The sequence below is a fragment of the Notamacropus eugenii genome, chromosome 1 (assembly GCF_028372415.1).
Source record: "Notamacropus eugenii isolate mMacEug1 chromosome 1, mMacEug1.pri_v2, whole genome shotgun sequence".
NCBI lineage: Eukaryota > Metazoa > Chordata > Mammalia > Diprotodontia > Macropodidae > Notamacropus > Notamacropus eugenii.
The window spans coordinates 196,097,028-196,123,634 of record NC_092872.1 but is presented as its reverse complement, the minus strand read 5'-3'; the positions used below and the strand labels follow the sequence as shown (position 1 = coordinate 196,123,634).

Here is a 26,607-nt window from a genome sequence, read left to right as displayed (position 1 = left end):
ATCAAGAGATGCCACTGACTTTCTCCTGTGAGAGATGCTGAAAGCTACAAGATGCAATGGGTTCCCATTTTGTATGTAAGGGAGGACATTGGCTTGCCCACAAAACATGGATCAGAGATTTAGAGCTGGCAAAAAGGACCTCTTAAATGGTGATATTCAGTTTTCTCTTTTAACAGTAGGAGGAACTGAGGCCCATGTTTGAAACCATGCAATTATTAAATGAGATGCAAGATTTGAATGAATGTTTTCTGACATCAAATCCAGGGATACTTGATCAGAACAAGTAGATTCACAGTCAGAAAGAGAAAGTCGGGAAAGCTATCCTTCACCTACTCTTTCCATATTAAAAACTGCATAAAGACCTATGCAATTTAGTCTTAATTTCTCCAGCCCCAGAGGGGCAGCTAGGTGGTGCAGTGGATAGAGCACCAGTGCAGGAGTCAGTAGGACCTGAGTTCAAATCTCACCTCAGACACTTGACACTCACTAGCTGTGTGACCTTGGGCAAGTCACTTAACCCCGATTGCCTCATCTTGTCATCTCCAAGTCATCCTGATGAATATCTTGCCACTGGATTCAGATGGCTCTGGAGGAGAAGTGAGACTAGTGACCTGCACAGACCTTCCGCACTCAAAACAAAGTCAAGTGCAAGTCATGTCATTATTTCTCTGATGGCATGGTCTTCGGCAAGGAAGGACGAACACATACTCCGGCTACGGCTATAACCTTGGGGAATCATTCCTTCTATTCCTTCAGGCATTAATTCAAAGAGGTAAAGCTGGGTTCTTGCTAAAGATCTCTCACTTCCACCAGCTGGCCTTACTTGCCCCATAAGTATTCCTAGTATCCCACAAGTTCAAAATTCAAGAACAAGACCCTGAGAAAGCATCTATTTGGACCTTACCTCAGAAAGGTTGATGGTTATAGAAAAGGTCAGGAACTAATAAGGTGACTGGTCCATCCGTACAAAACAGGGTCAACAGTTAGGTTTGTAAAGAAGTTGGATGGGGGAATGGTTCATGTGGATTAATGAATTCATTACGGAGGCCTGGCAATACCATTATCATTATTCTTGGAGCTTTAAGAGGGACCGAATCTGAACCCACATATGGAAAGTAGCATGCGGCATCCAAGAAAACTTGGGCAAACAGTTGCTATGGAGTTTTTTTATTCTGGATTATTCACAACACCTACAGTCGAAGCTATATTCAGGCAGCCCAGCACCAGATTGAGTACTGCAGGCACTGCCTTGACATTCAGAGAGAGCTTCTATTTCTGGACTATTGGGTGGCTCAAAGTAGCTGCATAATCGATGGTCTCAAGAAAGTACGTTTTCATTCTACGGAATTTTAGAATCTTAAGTTAGAAGGGTCCTTTGAGATCTATCCCCACCTTGATCTGCAGCTTGAATTTCCGTTTCTTTTTTGCATTTTTATCTCCTACGTATTTGTCTTCTCTTTATTTAATGCTTCTCTTTCCCCTCATTGGCGACAAAAGTCATAGGTTTGCATTAGACATATCCTCTTTGGGTGCCGTTTGGTTTAAAACGCCAGGGCCTTCTGGTTCTTGACAAGGCTGTGGTTCCCAAAGTGAGGGGAAAACGTAATTGGGACTGCTTGAGGAGGAACTGAACTTGAGACTGCAGTCAGGGTTAATATAGCAAGCGTCAGGGTTTCCTGACCGGAATCAGAATGCGGAGCGCGTAGCTATCTTTAAGAGTTTCAGCTTCTGACAACAGAAAGCTACAGTAATTACGAAGTCCGTCAGATTGCTGTCTCTGCACCCACTAAGGAACTCTATGCCTTGGGTGGGATCCGGAGTCAGAGACAGATCTTAGCCAAGAGGGTCTCTGGATCAAGGACCGGGCGCGGGGTGGGGACCGGGTGCGGGGCGAGCTGCGTAGAGAAAAAGAATCTGGAATGGGAGGGGCCCTGCAGAGAGGAGGACAAGGGGAGGGGAAGAAGGGCCTAAAGCTCCAGGGTCAGACACTGAGACTTCCCTCTGGCTCCGAGAACTGGGAGGTGGGAGGCAGGGACTTTCTGGGGACCGCTCCTCTGACCGACGCAGAGGCTTCAGTATCCAGAGCTGGAGCGGGAGGCGGGGGGAGGCAGGAGGAGGAGGAGGAAGGAGGCGGGGAGGAGGAGCCGCCGCCTCCGCGTCAGAGCCTCGCACTGCCCAATGGCTCGGACCCCAGAGTGAGCTGCGAGCCGAGGAGCGAAGCCGCGGACTAACGCCGGGGCTGGCTGGGAAGCTTTTCATTCTGGGCTGTGCGGGTCAGGCGCAACCATGTCGGAGAAGGAAGCCGGGAGCGATGCGGGGCCCAGAGGTGAGCTCGCTCCTTCGCTCGCTTACTTGGCCAGGCAGGGACGGGCACCGGGAATCTCACCTCGGCCAGCGCCGCAGCAAGGACACAGGCGGGCGGGTGGGAGGGAGGGAGGGACAGAGGGAGCAGCCGGCGGCCGGCCGGCCCTCAGGGGCGTAGTGGGTGGAGCTGGAGCATTGTCAGCATCCCCTGCCTCCGCATCCTGGATCCCCCACCTAGTGCTCGGGCTCTCCATCCTTCTATCCAGGTTGGAGGCTTGGAGATGGAGCGGACGGGGATGGGGAGGGGGTAGTCTAGCCCTAATTCAGGCTGGAGTCCTGACTAGCTTGGAAACGTCCCCCGTGATCCTCCCTCTCTATCCCACCAGTTCCCCAGGGCTCTTGCCAGAGGCGCAGGGAAGGGAGACGCTCGGGTCGGTCTTTGGGCTCTCTAAGCTTTGGGGCTGGGATCTGGGAGCCCGGCACTGGGAAGCAGAGGCCAGATCTGTCACGTGTTCCCTTCCCTTCGGAGGAGACTCTGCAGCAGGGACCGCAGTCCCCCACCCCGCCCCCCTCCTCCCATTCGAGAGCCCAGGGGGCTTCCTCGCCGGGCTCTCCTCCTCCCTGCCCCCCACTGCTCCACTCTGCTTTGCCTGACGCCGCGGGATTGCACACAGCACACGCGACTCCCAAAGGCCGGCAATGCAGCAGGCGAAGTGATCTAGGTGGAAAAAAATGAGGGAGGAAGATCCTGCGCCCCATCCTTCTCCCCAAGTTCATTTTGTTCCCACGCGCCCTCCCTGGGTTGGGGCTCTATGTCTGCCTGTACTAGCGAGAGTAACCCACCTTTCCCCTACTAGGCGGTTTCCATGGTCCAAGGCAGCTCTCTTATCCACCCTTCACCCACCTCCACCCCCACGCACCTCTGGACTCATTAGCTTCCTGGAAGCCACGGAAGTGTCTAAAGAATTTGCTGGAGAAGAGACCTTATAATATAGTCTCTCCCGAGCATAAGTAGCAGATTGTAGCAAATAGTTACCCTTAGCCACACATTTTTCTCCAGACTCATCTTTCCAGAAGATGAAAAAAAGAAGGGGAGGGTAGTGGAGCATGGGACAGAGGCAAGAAATGTTAGAGCTCTGAATAGTGAAAGAAAAAGTGGATTACCCTACACCCTTTTTCATTTCTAACACTTTCCTTCCTTTCTTTTCTCCTTCCTTCACTCTACCCTCCTTCCTCCATCCTCCCCCATATACCTGCACCATTTGAATGTACCACAGATCTATCTCCAGATGGGTCTGATCTGTTCTGAGTGGTTCAGAGAACATTGTAATGACGACCTTTTTCTGAATAAGTGCTCTAGGTGTGTGGGGTCAGGGGAGGGGAGTCCTTGCTGTGGGGGTAGGACTGTAACTTGTATGTAGCTGAATGCTGGAGGTTTAGAGTGGTTGCAGGACTGCAGTGCTCATTCAGCAAAAGAGACAGATGGCTTCCATTTTGAAAGGACGATACACAGTGACAGAGATCTCTTGGTGTAGTAGATGGAGAGCTAGCCTCAAAGCCAGAAAGAACTGGGTTCTAGGCTTCTCTTTGACATATACTGGCTTTGTTGTGTTGGACAAGTTACTTAGCCTCTCAGAGCTCACTCAGGATTAAAAATTACAGTGAAGGTGCAAACCTGGTTGGTAAAGGGAGTTTCCTCACTCAGGAGTTCTCTGTAACAATTAAATCATAAGTCCAGTACTGTCTCTTAATGAAGAACAGCTCATCTTATTGGGGAGGGTAATTAAAATGGGGGGGGGGGGTTTAGTGGGATTTAGGAACTTTTTTTACAACTTACTTATTTCAAAGTGAAAAGTATTTTACTTTTGGGGAAAACTTGGGCAGAGACTAGGAATGGATACTAGCCTTTATGCACATGTAATTTTTAAACAATTTGCAGGTGAAGAAGCTTCATTGCGTGCTTGAGATCATTCTCTGTGACTTGACAGAGCTGCCAAAATGCAAAGTGACTAACAGTTTTCTTTCTTTTTTTTTTAAAGGGGAGAAAAAAAACAAAACCATAACTATCCAGATGCCTCATGGAAGGGATAGTGCATATTTTTATACAGTTAATTACAAGTCTGTTACCTTGTAATAATGAAATTAAATGACTGTGATTTAAAGAAAATCCAACTAGGAAGTGGTTATGCTTTAAAAGGACACATGATACCAGTGAAATGACAAATCTGTCAGACTCCCAAATGCTGTCATCTTTGCTCTTCTCCAAGGAGCACTCAATCTGTCACAGAGATAGGAGACTGAAGGAAATAGATTAATATCCTGACTTAATGATTGGTTAACAGCAGAGAACACCTTCAATCTATAAATAACACCTCATGGCAGGCACAAGCTCGCTCACACCTGCCACCCCAGCCCATTGTTCCTGCAGATGGAAGAGTAACACAGCATTGCGGTAGCTGACATGGTAGGAATGGGAGGATCCCGACACCAACTCTGATGAGAAACAGTTTGCATAGAGCAGACTGGAATTTGGTCCCAGGAAGAAATTGCATTGCACAGACTTAATTACTTGTTGAATTGAATTTAGGCAACTCAAAGTGAGTTCTTCTGGGAATCTTATTACTCTATTTATTCTTCAACCCCAGGTACAAATGGCAAGTAAGATAGTTGAGTCGATCTACCAAGTTGTACTTGTCTGAACACCCACTAAAGAGTTAGTTTGTAAATTCTGCCCTCCCACTTCCTTTTGACTGAATAAGCTGTTTTTTGAGAGATCACATACATATACCCTGAATTTTGATATGTGAAAAAAATTTTTGTTATGCCTGTAGTCTTCCTTTACAAAAGTTGAATTTTATAAAGACATTGAAAGACATAAAAGTTAAGTAAGTTATATACATAATGATGTTTTTCCTTATAATTTTGTAATGAGTATTCAATTTCATCCATTTTAGAACTCATGTTATCTTATCTGACTGCCTTTAAGTTCTTTAAATCATAAATCTTAGACTCATAGATCAAAAAAGCACCTCTGAGACTGTTTAGTTAAAACTCCTCATTTTGAAGATTAGGAAACTGAAGCCCAGGAATTACGTAAGTGACTTGTCTAATATCACACAAGTAGTAAACATCAGTGATGGGATTTGAATATAGATCCTCTTGTCTCCAAAGCCAGTGTTCTTTCTGCTGTACTAGTCAGGAAATAGACATGCCAGAATATGCATAATACCCTTCAAGCATTTTTTTTCATATTGTTTAATATCTTGTGGTGTTCAAGGAAACTCCTTCACAAAGATATCAATTTATTCCCTAATCTGATTTCCTAGCACTCTGTGTTCCTTGTATGAACTTTATCATATTCTGGTTTGTAGAAGTTACTTATGTCTATGATTCTTCTCTACTAGATTGTAAGCCCCTCAAGGACCTTCTTATTTATGTTGTATTCCCCTTCAGTACATAGCACAGGGAGTTCATAGTAAGTACTTAAGTGCTTATTGAATGAGTGGATGAATGTTTGGATGAAACACGGAGTGCTAAAGAAAGTAGTTGGGCATGAACAGAGAAAATGGCTTATAAGATGGCTCTTACAAACCAAGTATCAAGTTGGTATTAATAATGACTTTTAGGTTAGAGGCTGTTGTACAACTAGGGCTAGGGTTGAGATGGTTAAATGGAAAGGGTGTAATGGTAATTATAAATTTTGAGGGCAACGGAAGGATGAGTTTACTAGGCAAGGGGTTAGTTTTTCAGTGTGAGTTGAAGGTGGGAGGGAAAGAAAGGGAGGTGGGACAAAGCATGGCAGTGAGGGAGCAAACTGACTGCCTAGGGAAGGGTTGTGCTAAGTGTTGGAAAGAAAGTAAGCCAATTGCATATTGGATGAGGGATCTCACCTCTTCCTTACCCCAGTTCAAGTCAACAATGGAAGCAGAAGGGATACTAAAACCACCCAAATATTTCAGATTACACCTCTGGTTGTAGGTGTCTGTCCACTTCCTGCCAACCTGTAACTTAGTTACATCATTTAGATTTAGAAACATCCAAGGAAACACTATTAGGAAAGAAAAATCCAATATTCCTTGGATCCTCTGTTTCCACTGTCTATATTCATTTAATCACCAGATTTTATTGAGTACTACTGCTACAGTATGCTCAGGTATGCACTTTGAGCAATACGATGATAAATCAGGAGTCCTTGTTATCAAGGAATCTACAGAAGAATTGGGGAGGACCAAACACCCTACTTTGAAAAGTTAAGCAATAATTCAAGGAGGTCTCTGAGAAGTGCCCACTGAATACTTTTTAGAGGAGGAAAGTATTGCTCTGGCCAGGTTAGGTATATTTAGGATCATTGATTTAGAGCTGGAAAAGGCTTTAGAGATACCCCAGAATAGTCCATTAATTAACATGTATGAACTGAGCCTTGGGACTTGCCCAAAGTCACATAGGTAGTAAGTTGTAGAACTGGGATACAAACTTGGGTTCTCTGAATTCAGTTCCAGTGTTCTTTCCAATTCATGGAGAAGGTGTAATTTGAACTGAGATTTAAAGACATGAGAAGAATTGAATTGGGGGTAGTGAGGGAAGATGGACATTTCACTTAGTGGAAACAACATGATCATTGGAGTTGAGGATGAACAAAACAGTCTAGGGAAAGTAGATCCAATAATCTTAGTGGAATGGATGGGCCATTGTAGGATGGCAGTTGAAGATAAGGTTAGAAAGATAGATGAATATAAAATGATGGTGGTCTTGAAAGTCAGAAAAAGGAGTCTAGACTTTATCCTATAGTCACTGGGCAGCCATTGAAATTTTCTGTGCAGAGAAGTGATATGATGTAAGCAAGATTTTAGAAAGCTTATTTATTGATGATGTACAGGGAAGGAGTCAGAGCATCTAGTTAAAGGCTTCTCTGGGTGTAAGATTAAGAGCTTGGATGAGAGTGAGGAAGTGAGAATGGAAAGAAAAAGATGAACATGGCAGACATTAAGGAGTAGACAAAATTTGTTTATATTGACTGTGTGAAGGAAATAAAAAGATTAGTAAGATTGTGAGCCTGACTGAGAAAGTTGTGGTGCTATTGAATGAAATATGGGTGACAGGAGGGAAAACCAGTTATGGGGAAAGATAATGTGTTCCATGTCAGACGTTAAATTTGAATTAACTTCTGGATACCCAGCAAGAAAGGTCCTGCAAGCAGTCAGAGATGTAGAACTGGATCAGGATAGGGACTCAAAATGGGGGATCATTAATGTAAGGATGGATAAAGTTGTGGTAGGAGTTCTTCATGAGAATATATAATGGAATAGCAAAGGAGAGAAGAATGAACCTTGGCATACCTACAATGAGAGGGATAAGTGGAGCCACCAGGACATTTTCAGAAACTTGCATTTATCTGGGGACATGTTTCAGTCAATCAGGATTCTTCATCCCTCCATTAGTGACCTGCAGCCTAACTCCTGGTCACTCAAATGTTCTGAGGCTACATCACTACTAGCGGCATCAAGAAATGAGGCTGTGACAGAACCTACAAAGGCACCTAGATGAGTGCAAGGAATCCTCTTCAAGCCAGCATCATGAGAAACGTGCCCACGGCCACATTTTAGGGATGAAACAAGCCTGACTCCAGCTTGTATAGGGAGATGGTTCACACTCAGACCCTCTGATCTAAGCTGGAGGGTTTCCTCAAGCCTTCAGGGGTGGGGAGCAGTCTCCCTGAGGTGGCCACTTCTGTCTGGGAATGCATCCAGTGAAGAACTTCCCCCTTACATTGAGCCCCAAAGTGCTTCTGGGTAATAGACCTGTTAGTCCTAGCTCTCTCCCCTGCAGATGAGCTGAACGAGCCTGAGTCCCTCTTTCACATGGCTGCCCTCCATGTATGAGAACACTGTTCACCAGGCCCCCAGCCATCCTTCTTTCTTCAGCCTCTCTATTATGAGAAGTGTCTAAACTTGATGAGACCAGTGCAGAGTCCTCTGGATGGTCGACTTTGGTTACCTTTGTAGCACACCATCTCAGTTGTTGACCTAACACAGACCTCACAGCCTTCCCCATGAACTGCTGTTGAGTGCGTAGGAACCTGAATTCAGTCCTTCATGTTGGTCTTTTATTTGATTTTAGCTTGTTAGTGGCAGACTGGAATTTGGGTCTTTTGGGATCCTGGCCATCAGTCTTCCAACATGGTAGCCATTCCTCTCAGGTTCATAGCAAAAGCTTAACTTCTAGTAATCTTGAATGAATTGTAAAATTGATTAAAAGCAAAATAATTTTTAAGAATTGAAAAAAAAAAAAAAAAAAAAAAGAAATGAGGCTGTGGCCAAACCAATCTGTAATTTCTGTGACTGCAGGCACTCAGGAATTGACATGATTTAAGGAAAAGCATAGCTGTGGTGCTAAAAACAATGTGTTCCAGTAATCCTTCAGGAGATGCTACTTAGATTCAAAACATACTTAAGCGAAAACTTCAAACCTAGTAAGGAAAAATGTACCCTTCTGTTTACTGAAGCTGCAAATAATTAAGATCACAGGGTTGAGTAAGTAGGTCTTAATGAATTAATGTCATAGCTGTTCCTTCCAAGTGTAATCTTAATATGCTAGTGTTTATGCTAGTAGTTCAGTTCATGGTTCGGAGGGTGGAAGATGAAAAGATTAAGGAAGTTGAGAACAAGGTTTAGAAATAAAACGGATCTTATTGAAATGAGTATGGCTCTTATTGTTTCTACAAACTCCTTCAATTCCTTGATTTAGAAAATCACAGAATTTCAAAGTTGGAAGGGATCTCAGAGGCCATATAGTATGAGTCCAACCCATACCTTCTTGTTTGAATATCCTCTATACTATCCCCAAGTGGTTATCTAACCTTCCTTTGAAGATTTCTAGTGAGAAAGGACCCATTACCTCCTGAGATAGCCATGCCACTTTTGAAAAGATCATAATTATTAGGAAATATTTCATTATATCTAGCCAAAATCTATTTTTCTTTAGCTTCTACTCTTTGGTCTTAGTTCAGCCTTCCGGAGCCAAACAGAACAAGCCTAGTCCCTCTTCCTTGTGACAGCCCTTCAAGTACTTGAAGAGATTTCCCTCACCCCACCTAAGTCTTCCTTCTTTAGGTTAAAAAATCCCTAGTTCCTCTAATTATTCTTTATTTAACATAGTCTTGAGGTCTTTCACCACTTTATTTACCTCTCTTTAAGTGCACTCCATTTTGTCTTTGTTCCTCCTAAAATGTGTGTCTAGACTAAAATATGGCATTCCAGATGTGGTCTGCCCCAAGTTTATGATCACCTATTGTGTTCTGGACACTTTGACCCTCAATGTAGCCTGAGATCCAATCAGTCTTTTTGGCTACCATGTTGTATTACTGACTTAAATTGAGCTTACTATCCCCCCAAACACCTAGGTCTTTTTCACATGAATTGTTGCTTTATCATGCCTACCTCCTTATATTTATGAAGCTGATTTTTTTTTAACCCAAAGTATAGGACTTTCCATTTGTTTCTTCTATTTCTTCATATTATAAGGTTTAACCCAGGGCTCTAGCCTGTTGTCTTATTTCTGGATTCTGGCTGTCATCCAGCATTGGCTGCCCCTTTCAGCTTTATGACATGTAAATTTGATAAGCACACCATCTATGATTTCATCAAAGTCATGGATAAAAATGTTGAACAACACAGCACAGGTTCAAAGATAGATGAACTCAATAAAGAAATATTATTTAGATGCATTTAAACTCATTACTCAAAACTATAATTATTCAAACAGCTTGGATTTGTGTGAATTATTCAGATAACTTTTATTGCCTGGATTAATTTCCTTTGCCACTCAGATTGATTAGGTAATTCCCAGTTCTGCTGAATTTGTACTGGTCCACATTCATATATGGCTTTGGTCTAGTTTCTTTGGAAGGGTGCAGGTATCAGACAATTTCTTCTTTTCCTTTTCTCTCATGTTCTTATCTGGAGTCTGCTTAATTTCAGGATGCCAGAAGATAGTACGGGTAATTTACTTGGATTCCTTGTCACTCCTAAAAAGTGGAAATGGTAGCTGAAGACTCACTCCATCATTTTCAGATGAATATCATAGAATCACCCTACCACTTTTCAGGGCAGAAGGGAACAGAGATGGAAGGGGACAGTATTTCAGCCAAAGATAATGGAATGATCAACATTGTAAAATTAGAAACAGTAGGTGAATTCAAGGAACAGTGTGTGGAACAGGAGTGAAAGACACTGTAGTAAGAAGTATAGAAAGGTTGGCAGAAGACATACTGCCCAAGAATTCAGCTTAGGGCCTATCAAAAGACACATCTGACTCAGATCCAGGAGTGGGTTCTGATCACCAGTGGTTCCAGCAATGACCTTAAGGTTGAGGCACAGTATTCATGGTTTTTCTATAATGCAATCATGCTTTTTCTGATATCAGTAATTTACATGTGACATCAAATCCGGTACGAGTACCACCTCATAGGATAACTGGAAGTATTTCCAGGCTTTTTATAAGTTCTGTTGGGTTTTTGTTTTTATTGTTTGCTTCTGCAATGTTAACTGGAAAGGGTTGGGTTTATAGGATGTGGGGAGTTTGTTCATCCAGGTGAATCAAGGTCCCCCCTCCCATGAAGAGAATCTCTTGACCTTTGCCACCCTAAGAAAAGGGGTTTGTCTGTTGATAGGATCTGTCCAATAGCCTAGAAGAAAGAAGAGGAATGCTGATGTAGTAAAAGATTCCACATCACCAAAAACACAAGACACTTGTCATCCCTTGGTTTTTAAGTAGACAATTGTTAGTTGTCAAACTGGCCTTAAAAGCTGTCAACTTTAGGTTACCTAATTGGAGAAGACTGTGTCTGGTGTTAAGATGGTCTTCCTTGCCTTAGATAAACATTGGTTGGAAGGGACCTTAGAGGTCATCTATTCTGTCTCCCTTTATAGAAGAGGAAATTGAAGTCTTGAGTAAAGATAGAAAAGTCACTTATTTATATTTCCACAGCTGATTTGAACCAAAATCTCCTGCCTCCAAGATCACTGCTCCTACGAAGTGATTTAGACTCTTCCTTCTCTCTTTGACCCTCTCTGCTCTTGTCCTTTCATTGCCTATTGATTCTACTTCCGGATGGTGAGGAGATGAAATACAAATCAATTAGTTTTTCATCTTTGTTAATATCTTTGGTTAAACTGTGGTTGGTGGTGAATTTGATGATGGAATCTAAAATGCATTTTTAAAAATTCTTGGCAGATTTCACTTGTTCCTGCTATTTCTGTCCCCCATAATTACTGGCATAGTTATGTGTACATAAAACACTTGAAAAACACTGAAGTGCTTTATGAGTGCAAACAATTGTTAGTTGACTGTATTCACGATGTTGGTTCAGATCAGGCATTAAATAGATACTCAATAAATGCTTAATTAATAAATTCTAGTGATAAGAAGACAAAATACTAAACAATTCCTGGCTCGCATTCCAACAGTAGAGCCAGCATGCACATATATAAATAAATAAATACCACCCCCCCAAAAAATACCCAGTATGTCCCAAAAGTCTTAGTGTAGTTTTATGCTGTTAAAGATTTTTTGGGGGGAGGGAAAGTTTTGGGAACCCTGTAAATTAAAGCAAGTGAAAGATAGTTTGGGAGTACATAAAGGCATGAGCACCCAGAGAATCAGGAAAGGTCTCATGTAGAAAGTGGTACTTGAGTTGAACTTTGCATTGAACTAGGGAGTCTAAGAAATGGAAATGTGGGTGTACATTTCAGGCACGTGCAAAGACACCCAGATGGGAGTTGGATCAACTTGTTGATGTTTCAGCTATGGCAGAGAGTGTGGGAAGGACAGTAGTGTCAGAAAGGCCTAAATAGGTTGTCTGGAGCCAGAGTGTGAAGGGCTCTTAAAATGCTAAACATAGTTTATATTAGAGGTAATATAGAGCGACTGGGGCTTTGTGAGTAGGAGAGACAGATCTGTGTATGCTAATATTCTTATGTATATGTCTAGAAGGCAAGGATCATGTCTAAGGTAATTGTTTGTGCTTTACTAAGAATGATTTTTCTAGGATCTCAGGCACAGATCTTTTGTGAGAAAGACCTGAAAAAATATACCATTAGGTAACATTGGGAAATGGGAAGATCTAGTTTCAATCAGAAAATGTTTCTTGTGTTTGTGAGGTTGTGGATAATTGGGGGTTTGGAGAGATTATATGTAGATGTATTTACAAACATTTTTAAAAGGTGAGGTTTTTGTTTATTATCCTAATAATTATATCTGGGGAGAGAGATGAAGGGAATTAGAGATAGTAAAATGATCACTTAGCACCTACGAACTTGATTGAAGGATGGCTTTATTTTGATATTTGGGTGTATTTGGGCACTTGTTTGTACTTTGTCAAGGCTCTGAGCTGGGTTTCATAACTTGGTCAAGCATAAATTTTTAAACATATATGTGTGTGTGTATATATATATATATATATATATATATATATATATATATATATATAGTTTTATATACCAAAAATATAAAATCATATATACATGAAGATATGATGCATACACACAAAAATATTTATTTTCAATCAGCAAGTAGTCATAGGGTTTTCAAAGACTTGGTTTTTATGACAGTACTGTATAATAGGGATGGAGAGATTGGACCTGTGACTTTGCCTCTACTAGTGCATGTTGGTACTTCTTGGCATTAGAAAGTTGCCTAGAACCCTGAGAGTTTAAGGGACATGCCTAGAGTCATACAGTCAATATATGTCAGTGGTAGTACTTGAACCAAGTCCTTCTGGCTTTTGCCCACCATACACCACCATTTCTTGTTATAGTAAATCAATATGTCAATAATCTCTCATTTCTTTGGATGAATTCCTATTGTGGGAATTCCCTTCCACTAAAGTGGTCTAAATTCATACACTTAGTTTCAGAGGATTTGAATGAAGGTGTTACTTATTCCAAATCTAGCCCTTTATCCACCATATCATGCTTCCTGGGTCAGTCACAAAGTTTTCAAAGGTTTTTTTTGAGCAATAGTAATATCCATTGATATATCACTATCCTGTGTGCATGGCACTAGGCATTCCTTAGTGGGCTGGTCCAGTAGATAGAAGCCCTGGGACTAGAGTCAGGAAGATCTGAGTTCAAATTTGGCTTCATGTATTTTCTAGCTGTATGACCCTGGATAAGTCAATTAACCCTGTTTGCCTCAGTTTCCTCATCTGTAAAATGAGCTGAAGAAGGAAATGGGTAATTACTCTAGTATCCTTTGCCGAGAAAATCTCAAATAGAGTCACGACCATTCGGACATGACTGAACAACAAATACATTCATCATCTTTGAGCATCACAGCAACCTTGTGAAGTAAGCACTGTGTACAGGTATAATTATCCCCATTTGACAGATAAGAAAATGGAGGCTCAGAAAGGTTACATGACTTGCTCTTGGTTACAGACTACTAAGTAATATAGGTGAGATGATAACTAAACTCAGGTTGCTGCTAATTCCAAGTCTAAACCCCTAGTATGCAAGATTAGGAATGCTTTAGCCCACAACATAAATCCCATAGGATCATAAACTAAATAGATGAGGTAGAAGTCATCTAGAACCAGCATCCTACCACGTGGTAGTATCTTGCTTTTTCAGGATTTGTCTGAGTAGTGAAATGGACCAGTCATTTATTTCTTTGGACAGCTCTAATTGCTAGAAATTATACTGAGTCTTCTATTGAGCTGAATTCTGCCTCGCTGTAACTTTGATTAATTCTTCTTGCTTCTTCCATCTGTAGCTGTAAAGAGTTTGTCTCATTCCTCTTCCTCACTTGGGCAGCCCTTAACTAGCAGAAGACAGTGATCACAGCCCTGCCTCAGTTTCTTCTTTTCCAAGCTAATCATCTCCAGCTCCATCAGACATTGCTTATAGTGTGCTTTTTATCTTTCAGAAGTGTTCTCTGAATTTTTTCCTTGTCAGATATTATTTCCAGCTCTGTCACATCTGCTTACACTTCCTGCCTCTAAAGTGAAATGAGGTCTTGGTGCAGCTGTAGAACATGGAATGTTTGCCAGACGTTTATTGTGCGTTTCTCATCAGGGAACCTCTAAATCCAGCTGAAGCTAGAGCCTTCATCCTATGTCTCCTTCTTTTTTCCTTTCTCATAGTCTTAAAATCCTCAAATGTGAGAACTACAGAGATCATATGATGTTGGGCATTCTTTGCCCAGAAAGATAAGTATCAAGCCCACTCTTACACACCTTCATTTAAAGAGATTCTTTAGTTTCCCTTAACTTGTTTCAGACTTGGAAATGTTTCTTCATATTTGCTGTAGTTCATCCAGCTACCCCAAGTTCAGTTTCTTCAAGAGTTACAAAATTTTCTTCACCCATCTCTCGCTCATAAGGATTCCTCTGGTTTCAGTCTTATTAGGAACTTTAGAGAGGTGGTTACTTTATCATCCTTTACTAGGATTTCTCTATACTAACGAAAACAGAAATCTATCTCCTCAGAAGGTACTTGTGTGATTTTATTCATACATACATACATATTTATACATAAATATGCATATACAAACATGCATACACACATAATTGCATGTCATCTTCCTTGATACAATGTGAATTCCTTGATGGCTAGGACTGTTTTTGTATCTTCCTTTGTATCCGCTACACTCAGCACGGTTTATGGCACGTAAGAAGCACTTAATTGAATATGTTAACTGATTGACATGCCTTAGTGTCCTTAGAGTCTCCTCCTCCTTCTCCTCCACCTCCTCCACAGGCTTACCCTGCCTAAGATAGTTAACACTTTATCGACATCCTGATTCACATTCTCCAAATTAATTTAAAAAGTCTGAAAATGCAGCTTGACATAGAGTCATGGAACATTAGAGATGAAGGCAGCACAGAGGCCATCATTCTAGTCTAACCTCTCAATTTAAAAATTAAGAAGCCGAGGCCTGGAGAGACGTGACTTGCCAAAGCTAGCACCTAATAGCACTTTAAAGTTTGCAGAGTGCTGTACATAGGAAGGAAGGAAGAAATGGAGGAAGGAGAGGAAAAGAGGAAGGAGGGAAAGGAGGAAGGAGAGAGTGAGGGAAAGAAAGGAAAGGAGAGGGAGGGAGGGAGAAGGGAATGAAGAATAAAGGGAGAATAGAAATGAAGGAAAAGCTTGAGGAATAGGGAGGAGTGTGGAAAGGAGGGAAAGAGGGAAAAGAGGGAAGGAAGGGAGGAAAGAAGGAAGGAAGGTGAGAGGAAAGGATTTATTACACATCCATTATATGCTAGGCACGGTGCTTAGCACTTTACAAATATTAGTTTATTTAATCCTCACTATACACCCTATGAGGTAGATATTATTATCCCCATTTACAGATGAGGTAACTGAGGCTGAGAGAGGTTAAGTGACTTACTCAGGGTCACACAGCTCCTAAGGGTCTGAGGCAGTATTTGCACACAGGTCTCCCTGACTCCAGGTTTCACACTATCCACGGCACTAGCTGACACTTAAAGGTTGTGTAACAAGGACCAGAACCCAGTTCATCATTCTTCCCACTGAGTCCCCCAGACTGTCTCTTCTTTATCACTTGTAAAGCCGCATTTGTGTTTCCTTTCCTTTTCTTTGAATTGGCTGCCACAGTGGTTATTCTTATTTCCTGTATCCTGGTACATGGCAAAATTTTATTTTTAAAATGACAATAATAGTTCCAGAGTAGCTTTTATGCACATGTATATGGTAAGTGTAAAATCACATGCAAGTTCTTTCTCTGTCATTCTTAATGAAAGAAAATGTTTCTCTTGCACTCAGACTTCATGGTGACCCAGAGCATCTTCAGATCTTCCACTGAGATTGCAGCTGTTTGCAAGGCCTTCCAGTTTTCCTACAGCTTTTGCCCTGTTGTGACCCGATAATTACTGATTTATTCATCTGAAATGAATATGATTGTTAGGTCATCAACATACACAGTTGTGCTTGGGAAAATTTTGCATTAATTGGGGAGGGGAAAGGGGAACAAGCATTTTAAAACACCTAGTATGGGCCAAACACTGCTAAGCTCTTTACAAATTTTATCTTGGGGTCTCAAAAGTAGTTATGGAGCAAATACAAATGGAAGTAACTTAAGAAGACTATATTTAGCCCGAACCCGGCCATCCCTGAATAGGATGATACCCTCATATTTGTCTTTATGAGGTTATTGTATAAATCAGGGGTGGGGAGTCCCCACCCTGGAAATTATTCCCCTTATTTTGCTTACTTTACTCTAAATCAATTCATCCAAGCCTTTGCAGGTTTTTCTGAAGCAGTCTCTTTCCTGGTTTCTAATTTCAAGCTGATATTCCATTATACTCATATGCAATAATTTGTTTAACCATTTCCTAGTTGAGGGTTGCCTCCCCCTACCCCATTAGTTTCCATGTCTTGGCCACTACAAATAGCTGCTTTAACTATTTTTGTATGTGTAGGTCTTTTCCTTCTGTCTTTGGGATTTAAGCCTAGTAATGATATTGCTGGGTTAAAGAGTATGCATAGTTTAGTGATTTTTAAAAATACCCTCAAATACAGGTGGTCTAAAATGGAATAGAATGCTTCATTAAGTAGTGAGTTCCCGTCCTTGGAAGTGTTCAAACAGAAAGTGGGTGACTACTTGTTAGAAATGATATAAAAGGTATCCATGCATCAGGCAAGAGTGTTTGATAAGCTGGCCTTTCAGCTCTTAGGTCTTTATTTAACTTTCTGAGTTAGGAATATCTGTGGATGCCTCAGAGTGGTTTATAGCCTTGTTTATCCAATACGTCACATTTCCACCAGTTTCAGAATATAAAAAGATATATATTTTACTAATAAAATAATGCAAAATAAAGTTTAAAAATAATTGTGTCTACAATTAAGTAACTGAAGATTATTTCAGTAGGTGACTAATTAGAGCATGGTCAGCTGGTGTGGTTGTGTAAGTGTGAGTGTGTGTGTGTGTGTGTGTGTTACACACAAAGTGAATACCATGAATTAAATGCCATTTTCATGCTTTCCCTAGACCAAAAAAAAAAATCACTCTTATAATATTTTGATCATTGGACATAACCTCTTCCCTACCCTTCCAACCCACCATACACAACCTTTTCCATAGGTAGATTCTCTCTAGTCCTCCAACAGGGAACCTTTTCCATTGTTTTTTCAGTCTGCTAGTAGTTCATTCCAATTCAATTCAATTCAGTTCAACATTTGTTAAATGCTAGCCACGTACAGAACAGTGGAGTTGGGCAGAGGGAAGAGGAATGCAGTAATGAATAAGAAACTCTGCTCTCAAGCAGTTGACGTTCTAGTGGACTTGATTACCAATGAAGACTTTATCTTTTACAAGGGCTGACGGGAAGTCAGTGTGAAGTTGTCTGGGTTATGTAGCTCTTCGGTAACTTGTTTTTGTTAGGCAGGACAGGAAATAACCCCTGTTCTTCCAAGCTGGAGATTGCATCAGTTCTCAGGGCTTGCAAGTCTTCTTTGAAAATGAGAATGGCTTGTATTCACTTTGGATCATGTCTGTGTCTATACAAACATAAAGTGGGAAATTGAGGGAGAAAAAGCCAACACATTTTTCTCTGACTTTTTTCTCCTCCCTCACCCTCTTTCCCTCTTGAATTCCTACTTCTCTTTTAGGTGGCTCAGTGAATAGAACCCTGGGCCTGGAGTCAGGAAGACCTGAGTTCAGATCCAACCTTGGACACTTACTAGCTGGGCAAGTCACCTAACTCTGTTTGCCTCAGTTTCCTCATCTGTAAAATGTGCTGGAGAAAGAAATGACAAACCACTCCAGAATCTCTACCATGAAAACCTCAAATGGGGTTACAAAGAGTCAGTCACAACTGAACAATAACAAGACCTTCTCTTTTCCACTTTTCTCCTTAGATCTGACAGCACTTTTTTTTAGCTTTTCCTAACGTGCTTCTTAAGTGTTACAGTTATCTAACTTTGTATCTTAAGCCCCACTAGACCGGAAGCTACCTTAAGACAGGGATGATATTTTACCTAACCTTAGGATCTGGAACAATGTACACTCTAGGATTTGCTACGTTTGTTGAATAAATAAATGAAAGAAGGAGTAAAAGCTGGGGCAAAGGGCTATTTTGCCCCCCACTCACTAGATAATGGCCTTGGTTTAAACAAGTCCTTTTTCTTGGTAGATCTTGCTGTGCTCTTTTGTACAGGTTATTAAGCATAAGAGCCAGTCTTATGATTTAATAGGGTAGGTAGTTGCCATCATAATCTAATTTGATGAGTGGACAATCAAGAGAGTAGGGATGTAGGAGGGGAAAATCTACCCATTCAAAAATTTCTCCCTTGCCTGCAGGACCTTAGAGGAGAGGTATTTAGTTAAGATTTTAGAAAGTTCCCATTCCTTTGGGTGAAATGTTGCTTCTTCCTAATGTTTAAAACTGGAAAAGACTTTAAAGAGCATCTAGTCCTGTGGTTCCCAAAGTGTAATCTGCATGCCCCCAGGACCCAAGACCCATTCAGGAGACCTGTGAGGTCAAAACTTTTTCATAATAGCACTTTAATGTTATTTGCGTATTAAAACGCTCCTCAATTTCCCAAATACATATCTGTGTGAAGCCGGATTTCCTTTGCGTATTTCAACCAAAACAAATACCACACAACAGAGTGAATGCAGAAGTAGATATGACAATCCAGCTGTATTCAATTAAGCCAGACATTAAAGAGATTTGCAAAAATATGTGTAACAATCCCACTTTTCTTTCTAAATCTTTTTTTTGTTTCAGAAAATATTGTTATATTTCATAAATGTTAATATGTTTTGAGTTTGTTATTTTTAAATTATTTAAAATGTATAAGTTTTAGCTTCTAATATGATAAAACATTGATGTATATTATATATACATATATATAAATCATATATCATTATTTTATATGTATTATATATCCCCAAATAAAAGTTCTTTGGAGCCTGAATAATTTTTAAGAGTGTAAAGGGATCCTGAGACCAAAAAGTTTGAGAATTGTGAATCTATTTCAACCTCCCCATTTAAGAAATAAAAGCCCAGAAAGGTTCAGAGTAGCAAGTAGCAGAAAGGTCCAGATTAACAAGTAGTAGAGCCACGTTTGAACTTGGTTCTTTCGACTTCAGATTTAGTGTTCTTTCTGTCACAATAGGTTCTTAACCCTGGTGTCTGTAAACTTCAGTGGGGAAAAAAAATACATGTTATCTCAATGTCATTGGTTTCCCTTATAATCCTATATAATTTATTTTATACATTTAAAAACATTTTTCTAAGAAGGGGTCCATACCAGGTTTAACCAGATTGCTAAGGAGTCTATACCAGGAAAAAGGTTAAGAAACGCTCTGATTGGTGTCCTCTTTCAAAATACAAATATATTTGGAGGGGCAGATACATTAAACCATTAATGACTGGGTGTGAAATAGAATCTTATCTTGGTCTTAGAGGAACCAAAGGGTGGAAAAGGTTACTGGAGATCCACCCTTCTCATTTCAGAGGAGAAAACCTAGGACCAAAAAGCTGAAGTGTTTGCCCAAAAGGTCAGGATTAGAAGCTGAGGCAGAGTCAGACTTACTGTTCCCCCATTCCAGTGCAAGTTTTATCAGACTGCTCTCCTAGCTGAGATCTTGGCACTAAGTGAGTAGAACATTTTTAGTAGAAAGAGGGGAGGATGGACCAGACATTACTCAGGAATGGTAAACACAAGTAAGGAACCAAAGAGTTGGGGGCTGCTCTGGGCAGCCTGAGCTGCCAGGGTCAGAAATATGAGTTACAATAGGGGAGGTGGGAGAACATCACTTTGTTAGCTAGCATATATGAAATGTCTACTGTATGCCAAGTACTGTGCAGTCTCTTAACATTTTTCCCTGGGGCAGGCCCCACTACCTCACCATATCTTTACAAATAATTATCCAGAATGATTAGCAAAATAAAAAGAAAGCAGTGAACCCCATCCCCTTCTCATTCTCTGCAGTTCTTCCTGGGCACAAAATTCCATAGTTGTGGAGTTAGCTACTTAGCTTATTAGGCAGCTACATAGCGCAAAAAGATTGAGGGCAGGGCCTAGAACTAGGAAGACTCATCCCTGAGCACAAATCTGGCCTTAAGACACTTGCTAGCTGTATGACCCTGGGCAAGTCATTTAACCCTCCTTGCCTCAGTTTCCTCATCTGTAAAATGAGTTGGAAAAGGAAATAGCAAACCACTCTGGTATCTTTGCCAAGAAGACCCCAAGAGAGGGGTCATAAAAGGTGGGATACAACTGGAAACGACTGAACAGCAATGAACATTCAGCATGTCTCAGAAAGAGGTGAGATAGTGTTCCATGTTCAGTCTCAAGCAAGTGTATGAGTTTAAGCTAGCAGTTTGTCATTTTTCTAAATGACAATGTTTGTCGAGTTGGAAGGGACTTTAGAGATGATCGAACCCAAGCTCCTAGTTTTATAGATGCATTATCTGAAGCCTCAGAGAGTTTGTGACATTCAAAATCCCACAGCTAGTGAACAACCTAGTTCTCCATGCTATACTACATGCTGCTCGCCCCCCTCCCGCCCCACGCAAAAATATTTACTATTATAATATTTTGATCATTGAACGTAACTCCTCCCTCCCCCCCAATTTGGTAAGAGCTTTCCAAAATGTGGCCTCTTTCCCTCCAGTTATGAGAGGCCCTTTCAGGGAGGGCATGAAGCAGTGGTCAAAATTATTGGATTTTTTCCAAGTACAGCTCCAACATAAATAGAGACTTTTTTTTTTTTAAGCAGAAACAAAGTTTAGATCAAAGGCAACTAAAACAAAACTAACATAGGGAGTTTGCTGTGACCAGATGGAGATAGGAGAAGGGGAACAGGGGACCCTGAGCAGGCAGCAGGGGAAGGATTGATCATCCTGCCCTCCTCTTTCATCTTCTTCCCAACACACACACACACACACACACACACACACACGCACACACATATGCACACACACACACACATATGCACATACACACTCTCATTTCTTCCTGTTTTATGCAAAGGTCTTGGCCCCAGGGGAACACTTAACTTCATCCCTGGTACTCGGGTATCCTGGTGAGGTGACTTGGGAGGGCTTTCCTGCCACTATCTTTTCCTCTTCTCCTTTGAGAGGCATTGTGATATAATGGAAGAATATGTTGAATTTTAAATCAGAGTACTAACAATCAAATCCTGATTCCATTTACTGTCAATGTCACAGGTATGACATTGGACAAGCTACTTAGTCTAGGAGATTCAGTTTCCTAAAATGTAAAATGAGGAGATTGGGGGCACTCTAGTGTAACGGAAAGAATGCTAGATCTGGAGCTCTTCTGCAAAATGGATGGAGTCTCTGAAGTCTCTTCCAGTTCAAATTTATGATCTGTGACTAGATGACCTTGAAGGTTTTTTCTATCTTTAAATCTATCACCCCATGATTTTATGACAGTGGGTGTAGCACAGCAGTTGTTATTTTATGCATTAATTTGTTGCTTAAGATTTGTTCGCTTTTATGGAAGTGTAAAATTTTTAAAAATTTTATTTAATAAAATTCAAATTAAGAAAATTATTTTTGTAGAATGTTTTATGATAAATGGGAATGTGCGACTTTTTGGGGGGGAGAGAAGAGTATTACTGTATAAAGTTTGGAAACTACTGCATCAGCCTTTTATCATGTCCTTTTCTGTTGTTCATTTAAATGTAAAAATCCGTGAGGGTGGGTAGCCAACATGTCTCTTTAGTCATGCTGTCTAGTTGCATGGACATAGGTGTTCCATAAGTATTTCATTTAACTTTTATTCAGTATCTACTGTATGTATTTAGTAGAAAGTGGGGCAGGTGCTTAGTGAATAGAAAGTTAACCACTGTCTCAGAAAGACCTGGGTCCAACTTCAAGTTAACTTTACTTCTAAGTCCCTCAGGTGACTCTCTGAGACTCTGTTGCAGAATAGTTTGTAAAATGCATTGAAAAATTCCTAACTAGGAATTCCCTACCCCAATGAAATCAGTAAAGATAATGGTAAAAGTAAATGGTAACAACAGTCATGTTGATGACAGTGACCCAACGGTGATGCTACTGCTACTACTGCTGACTGTGATGATGATGCCAGGAATTATAGTTGGCAATTGGGGATACAAATAAAAATGAAAAAAATGCCTACCCTCAAAATGCTTACATTAAATTCAAAAATTTAAGCTCAGGCACAAAGCTTAAGATTGCTCCAAAAAATGAGAACCCAAGAGGAGATAGTGAACAGAGAATCTCTTCCTCAGAAGTCAGGTATACTTGAGAATCTAAGGGAACAGATACCCCTAATCTTACTTATTGGATACATTCCTGGAAAAAAAAAAGTATTAGGTAAAAATCTGCATATCAATTACCACTTTTCCCTTATCTTGCATTATGAAAATAGGGATGTGTTCCCATACAAGAAACCGATCACGAGATGTTTGTGAGTACAGAAAAACTTTAAAAAATTTTAAAGAAAAATAAAACCTCTACTCAAATAAAATGAATGATACAGTTGAAAAAGGAAAATTCTGAAGATGAAAACACACAATACAAATTCCTGTAACAGGAGGACCACTTACCTCATCCTATGAAGAACACCCTGGATTTTTCCAACAGGCATCCCCAAATAGCAACCACTTTGTGCTTCCTCTTTTCCCTGAAGAGTTTCCTCTAGCAACTATTCACAGCATTAGCTTTTTGGGGAAACTATTTATGTTCACAACTGGGACATTTTCAGTAAGCATTGACAGATATGGCTACAATTGCTAATATGCGTAAAATAAGAGGTGCTCATGTCATTTCACATTTACTCCACATTTTGGAAATGTGTAAATCTGAAAACTTTTTATTCAGTTAGAGGAATTAGAGCCAGAAGGGATCTTTTAGAGGTCATGTGGTTCAAATTAGTCATTTGAAGCATGAAGAAGATGAGATCTGAGAGGAAAAGAGATTTCCTCAAGGTTACATAGTTATTGCTAACTAATATTATATAGCTATTTTAGGTCTACAAAACATTTTACATGTATTATCACATTTGAGCTTCCCTAATAGTCCTTTGAGGTAGGTTAAGGAGTATTACGACTTCCATTTTGCAAAAGTGGAAACTGAGACTCAAAGAGACAATAAGGAACTTGTCCATAGTCACACAGTGAGAAATTAGAATGGGAAGGATCTCTTCTCGATCAGGGCTGGCCTGATGGACAGACTAAGGTTGGACCTTAAAAGAATGAAAAGATTTCAGGAAGGGGGTGCATATCACAGACAGCAGATGTTATGCATGGAGAAACAGAGCTGGGAGAGGATAGGATGAGACTTAAAACAATGTTATTCCAGTTTGGATAGAATAAAGACTAGGAAATAAGTCTGGAAAAGTAGTCTAGAACTGGATCATTTTGTTCAGTTTTTCTATCTGACTCTTCATGTCCCCATTTGGGGTATTATTGACAGAGGTCCTGGAGTGGTTTGCCATTTTCTTCTCCAGCTCATTTTACAGATGAGGAAACTGAAGCAAACAGGATTAAGTGACCTGTTCAGAGTCACACAGCTAGAACTGGATCATGGAGTACTTTAAATGCAGTAATAAAGAGTTTACATTTTTTTCCTACATGTAGGAAGCACTAAATATTTTGATGTGGACAGATTTGTGCATTAGAAAAAAATTAGTTTGAAAATAGTAGATTGGAGGTAAATGAATAAGTGATGAATGAGTGAATGAATAAATGAAAAAGTGTTCAGCACATATATGTGTGTATATATACTGTATATATGTATATACTGTATATGTGTATGTATGTATATATGAAAAGAGTTTACATCTGAGGTATCACAGGGATAGTGATTTGGTCTAGAGGGCAATCCACTGACACATCTTTTTCAGAGCAAGAAGTGGAAATTGGGGTCTGGGAAGTAGTATGCTGGCCACATAGGAAGTGAATCATGGTCTGAGCTAGGGCTAGCTGGATCCAATGAACTAGCTGAGTTTGCTTTCCTTCCCTCACCAATCAAGACAACTGAGCCCCAGGGACAATAGATTAAAGACAGAAAAGCCTGGTGGAGGCAGGGAGACCAAATCTAACTTCATTTCTCTTTTTTTTTTTCCAAATTAATTAATTAATTAATTTTTAGTTTTCAACATTCACTTCCATATGTTTTAAATTTTCTTTCCCTGCCTCCCTCCTCCCTCCCCAAGACAGCATGCAATCTTATATGGGTTCTACATATACATTCTTATTAAACATATTTTCACATTAATCATGTTGCATAGAAGAATTAAAATGAATGGGAGAAACCATGAAAATCTGTGTTCCAATTCTATAGTTCTTTCTCTGGATGTGGTTGGCATTTTGCATCGAGCCCTTTGGAAATGTTTTAGATCCTTGCATTGCTCTCATGGGCTAAAGTCTATCAGAAATAGTCCTCACACACTGTGGCTGTTACTGTGTATAATGTTCTCCTGGTTCTGCTCATTTCACTCAGCATCCATTCATGTAAGTCTTTCCAGGATTTTCTGAAGTCCTCCTGTTCATCATTTCTTATAGCACAATAGTATTCCATTACATTCACATACCACAGCTTGTTCAGCCATTCTCCAGTTGATGGGCATCCCCTCAATTCCCAGTTCTTGGCCACCACAAAGAGAGCTGCTATAAATATTTTTGTACATGTGGGTCCTTTTCCCATTTTTATGATCTCCTTGGGATACAGCCCTAGAAGTGGTATTGCTGGGTATGTGCATATATTTTAAAGCCCTTTGAACATAGTCCCAAATTGCTCTCCAGAGTGGTTGGATCAGCTCACAGCTCAACCAACAATGAATCAGTGTTAACTTCATTGCTTTCAAGCCTTAGCACAATGGCTCTGATCTATAATTATTGCTATAAGAAATATATATATATATCTATATATACACACACATATGTATGCATATTTTAAGTATTATATATTTCATAACATATATAATATATTTATTGACACATTTCAAAAATTAATTGCTTACCAGTGCTCTCTGCCCCTCATATTACCTTCCTTATTTAAAAAAAAAAGAGACAAGTTAAGTAAAACCAAGTCACCCTGATGGAATCTGTTGAGAGAAAGGAAATTGTATCCACCTCAGTTGTCTGGAGTAAACATTGGTGATATTTGCTCTGAATCCTGCTGTCCTTTGGGGCTTTTTTCATTTGCATTATTGTAGTCATTGTCTGTATTCTTCTAATTCTCTGTTGACTGCTATGTACCTTTATAGGCATCCTACATGTCCACTGTAAGAATAGCCCACATCACAAAAACACATTCTGAGAAATTAAGAATGTAAGCATCAAGGGGGCCAGAATCATGTCTTTTGTATTTTTCATATCTCCCCAACCAGTGTGTGATTCCTTGTTCTGTACATGATAGGTACTTATAAAAGTTGGTTGAATTGCATTAAGGAATACACCTGGAGCAAAGTCTTGAAGCAGAATGTCTCTGGGCCTTTTCTTGAGCTCTTTTTTATACCTGGTACACCCTGGTCCCAGCTACTACCTGTTGACATTTCACTCATCCTTCAAGGATTAGCCAAATATGATCTGTTACATGAAACTTTAATCAGTCAATAAGTAGCATTTATTAAGTGCCTACTGGTGCTTACCACTAGGGATCCAAGAGGAGGCAAAAGACAGTCCCTGCCCTCAAAGATTTCACCATCTGTAGGTGGTGGGTGGGGGGAGATACACAATATGCAAACCAATACATGTAAAGCAAACTATATGTAGGATAAATAGGGAATAATTAATAGAGCCAAGGTACTAGAATTAAGAAGAATTGGGAAGGTCTTATAAAATTTGGGATTTTAGTTAGGACTTAAGGAAGCCAGGAAAGCCAATAGGCAGAAATGGGGAGGGAGAACACATCAGGCATAGGGGAGAGCCAGAAAAAAATGTCTAGAGCCAGGAGAATGGAATATCTTGTTCATGGAACAGCCAGGAGGCCAGTGTCACTGGCTTATCAAAGAGTATGTGTCAGAGCATAAGATGTAAGAAGACTGAAAGGAAGAGGCTAAGTTATGAAGGGATTTGAATGCCAGAGCATTTTGTATTGATCCTGGAGGCAATAGGAAGCTATTGAAGTTTATTGAGTAAGAGGGTGGGCTAGTTGGACCTATGCTTTAGGAAACTCACATTAGTGGCTAAAGGGAAGATGGATTGGAGTGGTGACAGACTTGAGGCAGGCAGCCCCCACCCCATCCCCACCCCACAGCGTGCTATGGCAATAATCAAGGCATGAAGCAAGGCATGCCACCTGAGAGGGGTGGAAGTGTAGGAGGAGAAAAGGGGGAA

At 40.4% G+C, this 26,607-nt stretch overlaps 1 protein-coding gene across 1 annotated transcript in view; it reads left to right on the top strand.

Moving 5' to 3' along the window:
* The first annotated feature begins 1,157 nt into the window (after window positions 1-1,157).
* The window catches only part of HSPA12A (heat shock protein family A (Hsp70) member 12A), a 99,621-nt gene continuing 74,171 nt past the window's right edge, over window positions 1,158-26,607 (top strand). The window contains exon 1 of the mRNA XM_072623592.1: window positions 1,158-2,326. Coding sequence (XP_072479693.1) covers window positions 2,287-2,326 — 40 coding nt within the window. The 5' untranslated portion in view covers window positions 1,158-2,286. The remainder of the gene's footprint in view (window positions 2,327-26,607) is intronic.